Genomic DNA, 15,720 nt, shown 5'->3' with positions numbered 1-15,720 from the left:
TTTTATTTAGCTTGAGGATGTGTGATTTTTGTCTCTGTCATTCTTTGTCTCGCTTTGGCTTTTGTTAAAGAATATTTTATAAAAAGCTATTGGAAAACAATCTAAATATCTTATCTATGTTATTTATCTATCTTTTTATTCACTTGTGAGCAAAGCGTGAGGTGCTACAGCAGCTGCACTTGTTTCCCTCTGCTCTTTCACTCAGTGCTTTTCCCTATCTGCAGACCCACACAGAGCAGAAAGGAGCAGAGGAGAGACCGGTGATGATGTCACTGGAGTTGAAGACTGCTTGTTATTAATATAAATGCAATAAAAGCATATCACAAAAAGACAGACAAAAATATGTTTAAATTAACAGAGGAGAATGATTCTCCTTCAGGCTTCAGTACTGATGAAAAAACATAAAAAAGGAGTAAACAGAAAAAAAGCAGCGTCATCTCCAGTGCCTTTCAAAATAATCAAGCTAGTTAAAACACACTTTACAAAATCCAAGACTAACTCCCTCCTGATGAATAGAGTACCAGAGGGTAACGATTTCTAAAATGGTTGGCAGTGTAGGATTGGATCTGCCTTTGCCTAATCTTTCCAACAAAAACTGATTTTCACTTCAGGAATATTCCGATCAAGTTTTTCCACACCGGGACTTAATTTTATTATTTTTTTTTTATTTATGTTATGTCTGATCTTGTGTGTTCCTACCTGGCTGCACAGGTGCTGTCCCAGACCAGGCCTGCAGGAGGCACTCTGATAGATGATTGGCTGCTTGGTGTTTAGAACCACGTAACCCTCAGAGGCATATTCTTCATACCGGGCGTTGATGACTAGCCGACACACTTTTACAAGGCCATCCCTGTCGTCCTCATGAAAACAGGTAGACCCATTCTCATACCTGCGGAACCGATGAGGGACAGGTGATGCGGTGGCATTACCGAGCATTTCCAACAGTCTCTGTTTTAGTCCTAAACCCCTGGAGCAGTGTGGATGGTTCAAGTTTTTAAATTAAGACATATTAGTGTTGACACACCTTGACAGGTTTTATGAAAATGACTGGAAATAATTTCAGTGAATGACTGAAATTATTTTATTTAATTAGCCACGGGGTCCACAAGCTTAGTGTACCCCTAATGCTAGTACAAAGCCTGGATAAATGGGGAGGGTTGAGTCAGGAAAGACATCCAAACATAAAATCTTTGCCAAATCAAACATGTGAATCATCAGAACCAGGACAGACTAGAGAGATTATATCTCAGCTAGCTTGGCCTTAGTACCCCCCCGGAAGTGCTGGAGGAGGTGGCCAGGGGAGAGGGTAGTCTGGGTGTCTCTACTTAGACTGCTGCCCCCATGCCCCACACCCCGAAAAGCAACAGAAAATGAACAGATGGACGGATGGATGGACAGTGCAAAATGATTAAGATAATAGTGCAAATAATCAAACTTGTTATGAGAGACATTTCTATTGCTTTGATTCAGCAGTCTGATTGATGTGGAGGAAAAGCTATTTGATAGGGGAGCCGTCCTTAAGGAAGTGCTCCTGTACCTTTTCCCTGACTCCATGAGTGAAAACACACAGGTTGTTTGCCATGTCTAGACCACTGCAGATGCAGCACTGTTGCTGATATCAAGCAGAGATGGGAGAAAGGTACCAATGATCTTTCCTGCTGATCTCATAATCCTGTTTAAGTTGAGTCTTTCCTCTGATTTGCTATTGCAAAGCCAGAAAGTAATGCAGTATGTCAGAATACACTCAACGGTGCTGTGATAGAAAACTGTCATGGCAGTGGGGAAGTACAGCCTTTTTCAGTGTGCAGAGGAGGTGGAGGTGCTCTTTCTGATGATGGCAGTGGTGTTGTAACTGGAAGCCATGTCATCAATTAGATATAGGCTCAGGAACTTTGTATTCTAACCCTCTCTACCACAGAACCACTGATGGCCAGTGGAGGATGATGGCTGGAACTGACCCTCGTGAAGTCAAGGATCATCTTCTCAGTTAGTGTACTACTAATTAGTTAGTGTACTTCTTAGTGTACTACTAATGCCAGTCCCAAGCCTGGAGAAATGGGGACAACTGTGTCAGGAAGGCCATGTGGTGTAAAATCTTGGCCAAATGAAACATGCTGGTTATCAAGAATGAGATTTCCATACTGGCTCGGTTGGGGGTTGGGTTAAATGGTAAACAGACTGGTTCTTATATAGTGCATTTCTATTCGAGAACTCAAAGCACTTTATACAACATGCCCCATTCACCAACTAATTTGCATGGACGGGGGGGGGCTGGTAATGGGCCCTCCAAAACATCTGTAGCACTGGGGCCTAAAGTAATGTAGAGGCACCCCGGTGAGCCTGCAGGAGAAAGCATTGTTATACTCATGTTAGGATCATCAGGCTCATCAGGCCTCATAAAATCAAAACTAGCTATGTGTAAAGGATGTCAATTAAAACAGTACTTCTTGGTTCTCTTTTCATATGTGTTGTGAATATTTGATGAACTATGTGTCAAAAGGCAAGTTACACTGTTGTTAACAGTCTGAAGATGTCAAAGTGTCGCTAAGTTATGTTTGCAGGCCTCATTTTCAGAAAGCTTTTAATACTGATAAGATAGCATACACATGATGGTCGTGCTCATGCTGATTTTCACACTGTCACCATCACCAGTGATTTCTGCAGATGCACAGCAGTGCTGCAGGGCTGTACCTGAAGAGCCTGCAGAGCCACAGCGTGGTGTCAGACTGGATCCGGGTGGTTAGCTTTCGCAGTTGCTCTCTGTCCATCACTGAGATGTAGGCTGCCAGGCTGTGACCCAGCAATGCCATCTGACCTTGTTCACCCACATTCTGCATCCTACTGGACACAACACACACACTTCATAATGAGCACTGTCCAATCTATCAGGTCAGTCAGACTGTCATAAAAGCAGCTTCTGTACAGGTAACCATGACCTATTTAAGATTTTTTCCTAACCAGGAAGTGTGGGTAAATAACACACCCGACATGATTCAGATTGTAACTTTTCTAAACCTAGCAGGAGGCAGAGATTGTATCACATTTTAGTTACAAATAATTCTTACAATAATTAGAAGTGTCCAACTTCAACATAATTATGCTTCTATCACTGATCTATGCATTCACCCGACCACTTATCCACCCAGGGCCACGGGGGTCAACCCAGACAGGGTCACACATTCAGTTCCATCATTGGCTTCACTCATGAGTCTTGAGGTGACTATGGCTGTGAACTGGAACTACTTAAATGAACTGAATGGAATTGAGTTCTTACTTCTGACTGGGCTGGTCCTCTTCCTCCTCCTCTTCATGAATGAGGTTGTGAACTAGGCGCAGTATAGTGGCAACATCCTGACCACTGCACAGGAGACATGACATTTTCACACTTCACATAAAATGTACTTTAAGCCTCAAACAAGAGAAACACTCATTCTTTCTCAAAGATGTAAAGACTGCTGAGAAATTAAAGGAAAACCCCTGTCAGTGCTCCTTGGCACGGATTTTCCTTGTCTCTGGAACTGTACCTTAAGGGATACTCCTTCATTTGGTGTTTAAAAGATAGTGGTCGAACACATCACTCCACAATCATCCACAAATATCCATCACAGCACAAGCCATGAGAACCCTTCCTCATGCTGGGATTTTCTGATCCAGTATCAGTCTGATTCTGAAAATCTGGACTGAGCACCGGTGACAATATGTTGATCTATGGGCCAATCTACTGAATTTGGTTCTATTTTGTTGTGTGTTTACTACACTTGTCAGCAGCAGTGCATCTTTTGCTAGACAGGAGTCCAATTATTTATTTATTTTTTTTTAAATTTGGAATACTTACCATAGCATGGAGGAAGCTAACTAATTTAGAGGGATTAGATGTGTGCTCCACCAAAATCTTTGTAAGTTTCTAATAGTTTTAAACATAACAGCAAACTGTGGTCAAAGTGAGTGGACATAAATCTAAAGACCACGACAAATGTCCCTGTAAAGCTTCTCTCTCCCTCCCTTTATGTTCACTGTAAAACTTGTTGAGAAGCCTTTCCTGCATTATATATTATCCAATCAGTTATTTCCCTGCACCCGTCTCTGTGAGCTCCTCTCTTCACATCGGTGTGAGGAGGGGCACTCAGAGCAGGATAAGGAGGAACACGTTTGTGTAAAGACCAACATTGAGCTCAAAATGACACAAGCGTAAAGGCAAAGAAGATAAATACTTTTTCAAGGTTTTCAAAGTGGTTTTAAAGCTGGGCTTGATGTTCCCGGATACAGAAAATATTCAGTAGTCCAAGTTTACTCATTAAACACTGGTATTACAAGAGTACTCTGTACTCTGGGTATGAATGTCATGGTAATTTGGAGATTTTATGATTTCTTTGAATGGTTCTTTTTAAAAAAAAATAAGATTTGGGTCCACAGTTTTGAATTTATTTTGGATTATAACTAAGCCACACAGGATCAAAAATCATACACGCAGGTTCAAATATATGTATACATCCCATCTAATATTTGGTTAAATTGTGCCTTTGCCATAGTTGGTACACATCAACGATATTCTGGCATAATCCCGTGTGGATGTTTGACCACGCTTCTTGGTGGAACTGATAGAGTATTTAAATTGTTTGGTTTCCTGGCATGGACCTGGCTTTATAACACTGAGACTTTGGGAATGCCATTCCATCGTCATTCCAGTGATAGCCTGCTTTATCCAATCCAAAACCAGCTTTGATGTGTGTTTGGGATCATTGTCCTATCAGAACATGCAACTGTGTCCAAGTTTCAACCATCTACTTGCTGAGGTGAAGTTAAAGAACACCACCACCATGCCTGACAGCAGGTTCACTGTTCTTAGGTTTCAAAGCTCTCCTTGACTCCTCCAAGCATAGTCCTTCCTATTGTGGCCAAAAAGCACAATCTTGCTCTCATCTGACCACAAAACCTTTCTCCAGTGTTGACGTCATTGCTTGCTGTGCGGCAGGCAGGGTCAGACCCCAGGATGCAAACGCACAGCTTAAAGGTGGTTATTTGGGAAGTTACAAGAAATAATAAACAGCTATATTGGAGCTGATCGGGTTCAGAACTAAATACAAGCTAAGGAGCAGGGAGACACACAGACCATACATACACAAAGACTAATGAGGGAACAGGAAGCACGGGTGCAGGGAATCACAAAAGACAAGACCAGGAAGTAAAACTACACACAGAGCACAAGTGAAAAGGACTGACAAAGTACAACAGGAAGCAAATAAGTGCAGGGACAGAGACGCAGACTCGTCACAACACGACACATACGTACGTAGACGCTGCAGTGAGCTCTGACTCATACGTTAACGTTGCCGCCATATTGGATGTGTCAAACATAAACATAGAGGTGTGTCACCCTGGTGCTGTGTGGAGTTGTTCACACCATTTTACAGTCCAAACTGAGTCACATGGGCTTACCTCACAGGTAAGAGTCAGCAATTTTTTTTATTGTATTTGGCCATGACAACATTTTGAAATCAGAATTTGCAGATGTTGCAGTGATACTCTGTAGTCCTGCGGGGACACCAGCCTCCAAACACTGAAGTCAACCTGAACCACACTGGGCTGAACGAACGACCCTGACCCAACAGACTGACTGATCTTCAGACCTTCTGTTTGCTGCTGTCTGCTCATCACTCTCTTTTTGCATTTGTGCCTCCTGTCTCCTTGTTTCTGTGTAATAATGATAATATATTTCATTTATAAGCACTTTACAAAGTCTGGAAAAAGCCCCTTTCTTTTTGTTTCACTTTTTACTCATAAAATTTTATTGTATGCAATAAAACATGGATTTATAATTTTAGCACACAGTTTCATTGCTAGAAGAAAATAAAGGAGATCAGTGTCTGTTGCTGTGTCTTATTTTAATTTGTAAACTTTATTTTTTTGCCTTAAAGACTGTCATTAATAATATTTAAATTGCTAAAAATCACAGAATATAAAATGTTTTTTTTAAAGTCATAAACCTGCAGATGTCATATCTACATGTCAGGATCTGGTTACTGTACATATTTATCATCACAGTAACAGCGTTACAAACATTGGCAGCTGTAAACACTCATAAACATTAGAAATACAGACGCTGGTTTGATGCTGCACCCTAACATATGTGGAGTATTTAACATTTATAATTCTCAGAGAAAGTTACATTTGTTTTTGTGCCTATCAGTTTCCCAGTGTATATTAGTGCATATGTGAACACATTAACTTAAATAACTTTGTAGAAAGGTGATTATGCAGTTCAGTCCATTCACTTGTATTAGTTTACAGATCTGCCACATCCAATATGGCGGACACGCTGACGCATCACAGCAACAGGCCGCCCCGCTCAATGTGGCGTCTGCGTGTATGGTCACAACACGAGAGGCCCGAGACATGACACACGGGGACAAAACAGACACAGACGTGGTGAAGACAGGAACCAAGGGAAGCATGACTGTAAAATAAATAACCATAACTAATAACAAACTAAGAATCCAAAACAATGAGCAAATATAGAAACACAACAAAAACAGAAACTTAAAGAACAAACACCGGGCACACGGCCCCGGACCGTGACAGCTGATTTTGGAGGAGGGGCTTCTGTTTTGCTCGGCGCCGTCTTTGCTGATGTAAAACTGGCTTGACTGCGGACAGTGATGCTGGTCTTCTAGCAGGCTTGAGTCTCGGTGAGTCCCGAGCTGTTCCTGAACAGCCTAACCAATTTTCTCTGATATGAGGGTGTCAGTGTGGGTCCAGACCAAAGTGACACATCCAGATAACCTGTACTTGTGTTATTTGAACTGGTGATCTTGGAATATGCAGCTGTTTAGAAACAACAACTGCAGTTCTCCTTCTTAGATCCTCACTGAGTTCCCACCGTTCTGTGTATTGTGTCAAACATGCTGGCAAAGACAACTACCAGCTGTAGTCAACTGTGGTCGCTAATGAGAAGTTAACAGCACTTGTCAAGTTAAAAGATACCGTGGAACCTTCAGCACCACTGACTAAAATATCAGGTGAATGTACGCACATCTTTGAGCCTTTGTGTATAATTCAGAGTCTGATTAGGAACAATCTAAAATAAATTCAATTCTTGTTTTTTAAAGTCATTAAAGATATCTGCTGTACAATCATTCCACCCTGGAACTAACAACAGTTAAAATATGAAATAATAATTCAAAGCCCAAAACTGACATGACATTTATGCCAGTGATAAGTGTCTGTAAACACCTGACCACAGCTGTATGTGTAATTGACACCGAATTGTCTTGGAGTGGCCACAGGAGGCGGTGTGTGTGGTGGAGAGGAGGTGAAGGACCAGCAAAAGGGAATTAGGTTTTATGGCCCTCACCTGCTTTCTGTTGGCATGCGTTGCCTCATTTTCGTTTGTTTGGTGTGGCGTGGTGTCCGGTTTCCCCGTGGCTTCTTTTTCCTTGTTGGATGTTTGCTTGGTGAGTTGTCGGTTTGAATTTTTATCTTCGTTTCTTCTGAATTGTATGGATCGTATTTAAGGATTTTATTGTTTATTATTAGTCTTAAGGTGACGGGCAGCCTTATAGATGATCCGTAATATAGCACCCCTCGGTGACGGAACGAGGTATGTTTGTCTTCTGTGATTTAGTTGTTGTGATAATTGTAAGTTTCCTGTTGATGATGTATTGTAAATAAATTGTTTTTTTGTATCTGTTTTTAAGTTTTCACGGTGCACAATGAAGTGGAAATAAAGAGTTGAAGCACCTGTCGAGACTCCCGTTTATTGACCCAGGGGCAGCTACAGTATGTGTGACATGGAAATGAAGAAAAAAGAGGATCCAGTGTGCAGGAGACTTTTCAGCTTCTTCCATTTGAAAAACAGTCAGTTTGTCTTTTTTTCACATTAACGAGGGAATCAGAATTTACTGCTGTATATCAGAGCTACCCAACCTTTAATAAACTCTGACCTGGACTGTGTGTGTGTGTGTGTGTGTGTGTGTGTGTGTGTGTGTGTGTGTGTGTGTGTGTGTGTGTGTGTGTGTGTGTGTGTGTGTGTGTGTGTGTGTGTGTCTCTTACTCTCCCTGAAGTGGTCCAGGGATGCTGGTTCTGCTGAAACGCTGCCTCTCTGTCAGTGCCTCCGGCTCACTAAACAAAGGAATACAACAGAGGTCTGACAGTTTGCCACAGTGTTTCATTATGTGATGCTGTATTCAAGGTGTGCTTCACTAGTATCTCAGCTTTACTTCCTCAGGCAAAAGTCAGATGACCAGTATCTTTGTAGATGTCCAGGAGTAAACTCTTGAACCCATTCATAAAAGCACTGTTTTCTACTTCAAAGAGTTTTCTATCTAACATTTACACACAGTCACACTCCAACAGCAGCAAGGAATTGAACCAACCTTCTGATTACTAGGTAACTACAGCTGTCCACAGACAGCTCAGTGTTCTGCAGCTAAAGCTGGCAACACATGCACTGCATATACATGCAGGAAAATGCACAACTGGATCAAACACAAAACACCAAGTCTTGTGTTTGATCCATCTTGTGACCAACTCAACTTCATTAGTTGCAAACATCACATAACAAGTTGTGTGTCAGCTAGGTTCATCACATATTTTTGTGCAAAACGACAGACTGTAGTCACGGAGAGGTGAAGTTTCCTGGTTAGAAACGTGAACCCGATCCACAAACGCCTTAAACCTGAGTTCAGTCTGGACATTTATGGGAAAACAGCCCTCAGAGCCCTTATTCTAAACATTTTAAGTCTCATTGAATACAAGGTGATTCTCATTTTGTAAATTATAATCCCCATTAAAGTAAAGAAGATAAAGCAGGGTATGCTTGTCTGTGGGAGTGACCTGTGTGAAGCCCCTCAGTGGCTCAGCCAGCTCCTCCCCTTTTAACAAATCCAGTTTTGTTACAGATGCTTTCTGAAGATGTTCAGCTCGAGTTCAAGTTCGCATTCATGTATGTGGGACTTGGTCAGCCACTCTCAGTCAGCTGTGGTTCTGTGATACAAGCAAACATTTTTTGCATCTCTAACTCTGCAATGACTCTTTGTATACATTTTTTTGTGGCTTAACATTTAAGTCTGTACTGGAATATTTTGTTTTTTTCAATGATGTTTCTGGGTTTATATTTTTACATGTCACAGCACTGTGTACACACTTAAAAAGCATAAAGTTTTACATGGTATTTAATATTGCATTGTAATAACATACTTACATTTTTACCTTGCAGTTGCATTAATCTGTACTCTAATTCTTAAAAATAAAAGTCATTCAGACATGAAGGAGTTTTATGTCATTTATTATTGCACAATGTTTCGGTAACACTTTGTGTTGTAATGCAGCAGCAGGTGCTTGTAGTGTCTCTGTTCTCCACTGTACCGCTCAGAGGTGTAATGATGGTACCCAGTCATGATCACAATGTTGCATTTCATAAGCTGGTTTGTCTAAAACAAAAGCATAAAGGTTTTTGTGTTAGTCGTGTTGCAGCAGCCCTGCAGCCTGTAACCATGTAACAGTTAGATGTGCGCCCGAAGTGTAACAATAGCATCCAGGATCCCTCTGTGGCTTTTTTTAATAAAATAAACTAAAACAAAAGCATAAAGATCTTCTTTGATTCTAGCTATGCTGCCATGTGGCTACAGCCACGATAACCACCACATCACCACACAGCAACAGCCCCATGACATGTAACTACAACAGGTAAACGTGTTATAATTATAGCTTACCCATATGAGAATGCTGTGATCACAAGAACACAGTTTCTGAAATGTTGTTTAAAGTGATGTTTTCCGTCTTCCAGCTGCAATCCAAGCCTTCATCATTGGATCTGCGACCTCAGCTCCGTGTTGCTGCTTCCAGTCCGGAAGGTGGAAAATCTCCCGTTCCGGTCACGTGTGGGTTTGTGTCATTGTACAACACAGCAGCTCATTCTGATGAGTTTCCAATGTCCACAATTTAACTCTCAAACCCCAAACCAGCACTTATCTCTGTACAGTCCCTCATCAACTCAGATTTGTGTGAACAACAGTCCCATAATGCATTGCATTGGTGATGTCAAACTCCTGAGCTCAATGAGGATTGATTCTAATGTATTATTTTCCAGCTGCAGTGCGATAAGCTCAGTAATCTTACCTCTGTCCGTCGCCCAGGATCCTCATGGCTTCACTCAGATTTCTTTCCACTTGAGTCAGTGTGGTGTCCACCATAATTGTCGATAGGTGATTGGTTGCTGGGAAAGAGTTAAAATCATTGGTACTGACACTGTTATTCATTTTATAATCATCATTACTGCAGCAATTTTACTTCTGTGACAAATTTCATACACCAAGCATTCACATACACATTCAAGCACACTGATACTCCATTCAAAGCATACATTTGTGCTTTTATTATATCCTTAGACACCAGCACCCTGGCAGAAAAACACAATTTCTTCTTTAGTTGAATCTATGGAAAATGACAAAGGCAGCGCAGTTTGACAGTCATAAAATAGAAATTATTTTTTTAACAACAAGGTGAATCCCAAAGTGCCTGAAACTCTGCATATGCTAGCATGATGTGCAGTGTGTCAACAAAAACTGGAGGAAACTGGACAAGCGAAGGATAAAAGAAGAAGAAGCAACAAACCTAAAAGATGATGTACAGCACACGAACAGTATCTGAAAGTCATGTACTCGACAGGTCCTGACAGATGCATCCGGCCCTTCAGCCGATCCATGAACTGCAGCCTCATCAGAAATGCTGAGGTATGCCAGATTACACAACAATTGGACAGAATGGAGTGATGAGCCCTAATTAGAAATGTTTGGTTCGAGCTGTCACTGTACAGAGGTTAAGGGAGAGGTACAACTTGAGTTTCTACATCCATGTGTAAAACATGTTGGAGGCTCAAATGGAGCCTCCAACTGATTTAATTATGAATGCAGAAAAGTACCTCCAGATTTTGATCCCCCCATGCAATACCACCTAGAAAATCCCAGTGATCCCAAACACACTACTGAGGCAGCCAACATCCAAAGAAGAGCTTTGGAAAGTCCTTCAGGAAGCCTGGAGAACTATTCCTGAAAACTGCTTAACGAAATGCAAGAAAGCTCAATAAAAGTGTTCACACTGTGTTACAGAATAAAGGTGGTCATACCAAATATTGACTTTCCAGCTCATTAGAAGTTTACAAACTCTGTTTTTGCCTTATTTACTGTATTTCCACCTACTTCCCATTTTCCTAAGCAAAATACAGAGTGGTATGCAGAAGTTTTCTTTGCTGTTCCTGTGAACAGTTAAGCAAGTTTAAGATGAAATGGACTGCAACAGGCATAAAATTAAAGATGAAACACACTTTTCAACATTTTAAGCAGAATCAGTGTTATTATTTTGGTCTTGTATAATTTTAGAGTGAAAAAGGCAACGGGGTAACTTGCTAAAGTTTAGCAACCCTAGGAGATTTGAGCACTCAGACCACTTTAACAAAGGCCCAATATTTCCAGTTTTTCATGTTTTTCATGAAAGCCTGGAAATATTAGATGCTCTCCTGCTGAGCAGTAAGCCAACTGGTGTACCTGGTCACAACCCGGACAGGGAGGAAGCTTCAAGTTCGGTAAGCTCAGTGGTCTGCAAGTGCTCAGGGTTCTAACAGCTGATGAGGGAAGAGAGAGCTCTTTACACTCTTCCTGTCAGTTGACATAGAGGGGCAGCTGCTGCACAGTTGCCTCCTCATGTGACTGTCATCATGTTGATATTCTGGTACTGTTTCCTCTTCACATATATTACACTCGCATTCAAACTGAAAAAGTTAAACAGGAACATGTTTCTCTCTTTATCTCCCTGAGTGCACAGACTGGGACGAGGACTGTTGCAGCCACTGGACAGCACTACCGGCTGCATTTGCTGCAAACAACAAGTGAAAGGAGCTACAGTGTTTTTCATATTATACCACAGCAGATAGTAATGACAATTTATAATAAATCACACATGTATTCTGGGGTTTCATTTTCATGTCTCCAACAGAAAACCTAAAATACTTCAGATGTCGTAAGTGCAGCATTACAATGATTACAAATGCCCCACGAGCCCTGTAACAACAGCTACAGTGATTATTAATTCACCTTCTCATAATCTTCTTAATTATTTTGTCTATTAAATATCAAGAAACATTAAAAATGCTGCCCCACAGCTCACAGTAACATATTGTGATAGCTTTTTAATACAACAAATAGCCACTTCACTGTGATGTGTAAATCAGAACAGAATAGAACAGAACAGAACAGAACAGAACAGAACAGAATAGAATAGAACAGAATAGAACAGAACAGAACAGAACAGAATAGAACAGAACAGAACAGAAGAGAACAGAACAGAATAGAATAGAACAGAATAGAACAGAACAGAACAGAACAGAATAGAACAGAACAGAACAGAAGAGAACAACAGAATAGAATAGAACAGAATAGAATAGAACAGAACAGAATAGAATAGAACAGAACAGAACAGAAGAGAACAACAGAATAGAATAGAACCGAACAGAATAGAACCGAACAGAATAGAACAGAACAGAATAGAACAGAATAGAATAGAACAGAACAGAATAGAACAGAATAGAACAGAACAGAACAGAATAGAATAGAACAGAATAGAATAGAATAGAATAGAACAGAACAGAATAGAACAGAACAGAACAGAATAGAATAGAACAGAATAGAACAGAACAGAACAGAAGAGAACAACAGAATAGAATAGAACCGAATAGAATAGAACAGAACAGAATAGAATAGAACAGAATAGAACAGAACAGAATAGAACAGAATAGAATAGAACAGAACAGAATAGAACAGAATAGAACAGAATAGAACAGAACAGAATAGAATAGAACAGAATAGAATAGAACAGAATAGAACAGAATAGAATGCCTTTATGTGTCATTATACAGAATGTACAATGAGATTGGAGGGCCACTCCTGCTCAGTGCCATGCTTTAGAAAGTCAAACTTTCTAAAATATAAAATAAAAATTCTAAGAATATACAGAAAATAAAATAGAATCTATACAGATATTGTTCAGTATGAATAATATAATATTGCACAGAGATGTGGGTGTTGCACAGTTACAGTGGGTGAGTGTGAGAGTTCAGGGTGGTGAAGAAACTGTTCTGGAGTCTGTTTGTTCTGGCTTTGATGCTCCTGTAGCTCCTGCCAGAGGGCAGGAGGTCAAACAGGTCAAAGCCAGGGTGTGCAGTTTGGTGGTGAGAATGTCCGGGATGATTGTGTTGAACGCTGAGCTGTAATCCACAAAGAGCATGCGAGCGTAGCTCTGCTGCTGCTCCAAGTGGCTCAACACAGAGTGGAGAGCTACAGCGATGGCGTCCTCTGTGGATCAGTTTGCACAACATGCAAACTGATGAGTGTCAAAGTGGGGGGGATGGTCCTTGATGTGCTGGAGAACCAGCCTCTCAAAGCACCGCATGATTACCGGTGTGAGGGCCACAGGGCGGTAATCATTTAGGCTGGTGCTGGATGACCTTTTGGGCACGGGGATGATTGTGGCTGTTTTGGGGGAAGGGGGGGGGGGGGGGGGGGGGGGGGGGGCAGTGAGTGGGGTGGAGCCGAGTGGGGTGGAGCCTGGTGAAGTTTGTGATGTTCTGTCCTGCCACACCTCCCGTGTGTTATTGCTGGACAGATGGGACTCTGTTCTCCTCCTGTAGTCCACCTTGGCTTTTTTAATTCCTCTTTTCAGGTCAGCTCGAGCAGCACTGTACAGAGCTCTGACCTGAAGGCAGCATCGCGGGATTTGAGGATTGAACAGACCTGGCTGTTCATCCAGGTTTCTGGTTAGGGAAAACCCGGATGTTTTTGCTAACAGTCACATTTTAAAGAAGTCCCAGTCTGTGTGTGTGAAATTAGATATGTGTATTGGCAAGAATCTGGTGATACAATAAAAATTTATAACACAAAGTAAAGAAATTTGTGTTTGGCTTATTATTTCTCTGTTGTAACAATGCTTCTTGGCAAGAAATCTTATATCATTGGAAAGCCTGTTTATTTCCCTTAAATGGAGCCAGGTTTATAAGGAAAATGCATTTGTGGGTTGAGCAGCAGAGTTGAGTCTGTGGGTTGTGCCCATAAAAGATTTGCCAAATCTTCTCTGACAAACAGCTGATTTTGGTATTGACTCTTGTTTGGTGTTTAATGGATTGGTTGATTGAAGTCTGAAGAAACAAAACATATTGGAAATTTAACAATGCATGTAACAAACAGGGGCCTCAGCAGCATGTGGAAGAACCACACACAGCCACAACAGACTGGCACCAGCTGGGTCACACACTGCTGTGGGATGGGATCCCATTCTTCAACCAGCATTTGTCAGCCAGTGTGGTTGTGTTGGTCACAAGCTGATCCCACAGGTGTTCAGTAAGGTCTCCATCCCCACCCAGATTCAGAGCATTGTCATCGTGGAGGATAGAGTCTGATCCCAGTGGAGATATGTGATGGCCACTGGTTGCAGAATCTCATCTTGATAACTCTCTGCATTGAGATTGCCTCCAATGTTGGCAAGCCTGACTGTCAACACCAGAAACTCAGAACAAGAGTCAATATCACAATAAGCTGTTGGGCAAGTTTTTCATGGGTGCATCCACATATCACACAAATCTACATGTATGTTTTCCTTAAAGATGTGACATTTTTGAATTGGAAATAAACAAGTCTTTCCAACAGTATAAGATTCATTGCCAAGAAGCGTCGTTACAACAAAGAAATAATCGACCAAACACAAACTTATTTACTTATTGTTTTAGTTTATGTGTATAATACGGTGGTTACCATTCAACAGATTGTGATACTAGAAGCAAAGTTATAGATTTGTTTTGTTTTAAATCTAATTAGTCCATAGCATAAAATATGCCACATGCACATTTTATTCAGTCTGCTCTCTGTACTTCCATAACATAATAAACACTACAGGCTGTCACTGACCTCTACTTTCATACAGTTAGGTCCATGAAGTTATCAGAAAGTTACACTTTAAAATTTGACCTCCACAGCAGATTTTTCAGCTTTAATTCAAGGGGCTTAACAAAAGTAATGCATTACATTTTTAGGAATTACAGATACTTTTATGCATAGATTCCCAGTTTCAGAGGATCAAAACTCATTAGACAATTGACTGACAAGCAGTTCAATGGCAAAGTGAGGCCCATCCCCTTATTATTACATGTCTGATAGAAGATCATGAGTTTATTCCAAGTGTTGTATTCATATGGGTGTGGACTCTGCATTTGCACTTCACTGTGTTTACTCTGCACAGCTGCTGCACGAAGCCACTGAACACACAGTTTTACACACTTAATATTTGAAACATTACTGCTGAGCTGCTGACTGGGGTCCTTAAGGTAGGATTAAAAGTGTGCATACACACACACACACACACACACACACACACACACACACACACACACACACACACACACACACACACACACACACATATATACACATAGATATATAAAATGGAAAGCTGTTAAGGAACTTATTATATATGTTAGATTAACAGTCTAAATATATTGATTGATTGAAACTTGAATAATTTGAATGAAAGTCTGAATATAATATAGAATGAAACTGCAATCAGTTTGGCCTATAGAAGAGAGCTGATTTCACACTGGTAATACAGGTGTACCGCGCCTCGCTGCCTATGACAGCTGGAATAGGCTCCAGCCCCCCCGTGACCCTGAGCAGGATAAGTCG

At 41.0% G+C, this 15,720-nt stretch overlaps 1 protein-coding gene and 1 long non-coding RNA gene across 3 annotated transcripts in view; one reads left to right on the top strand and one right to left on the bottom strand.

The window, feature by feature from the left end:
- The window catches only part of pdxdc1 (pyridoxal-dependent decarboxylase domain containing 1), a 52,615-nt gene that overhangs the window by 35,688 nt on the left and 1,207 nt on the right, over positions 1-15,720 (bottom strand). Inside the window, exons 2-6 of one of the 2 annotated variants that reach the window (XM_030725573.1) lie at positions 10,118-10,214; positions 8,051-8,119; positions 3,275-3,358; positions 2,692-2,841; positions 700-889 (exon numbers count right to left, since the gene is read on the bottom strand). In XM_030725573.1, coding sequence (XP_030581433.1) covers positions 700-889; positions 2,692-2,841; positions 3,275-3,358; positions 8,051-8,119; positions 10,118-10,191 — 567 coding nt within the window. In that variant the 5' untranslated portion in view covers positions 10,192-10,214. The remainder of the gene's footprint in view (positions 1-699; positions 890-2,691; positions 2,842-3,274; positions 3,359-8,050; positions 8,120-10,117; positions 10,215-15,720) is intronic. The other variant, XM_030725574.1, reaches the window with a different exon arrangement.
- On the top strand, positions 7,254-7,773 carry LOC115777643 (uncharacterized). The gene is made up of 3 exons (XR_004019667.1): positions 7,254-7,451; positions 7,534-7,597; positions 7,695-7,773. It is a non-coding gene; the product is annotated as an uncharacterized LOC115777643 (long non-coding RNA).

Source organism: Archocentrus centrarchus, unplaced genomic scaffold (assembly GCF_007364275.1).
Source record: "Archocentrus centrarchus isolate MPI-CPG fArcCen1 unplaced genomic scaffold, fArcCen1 scaffold_58_ctg1, whole genome shotgun sequence".
Classification (NCBI taxonomy): Eukaryota; Metazoa; Chordata; class Actinopteri; order Cichliformes; family Cichlidae; genus Archocentrus; species Archocentrus centrarchus.
Note: the sequence above shows the minus strand (reverse complement) of the source record. Positions and strands in the feature narration are given on the sequence as shown.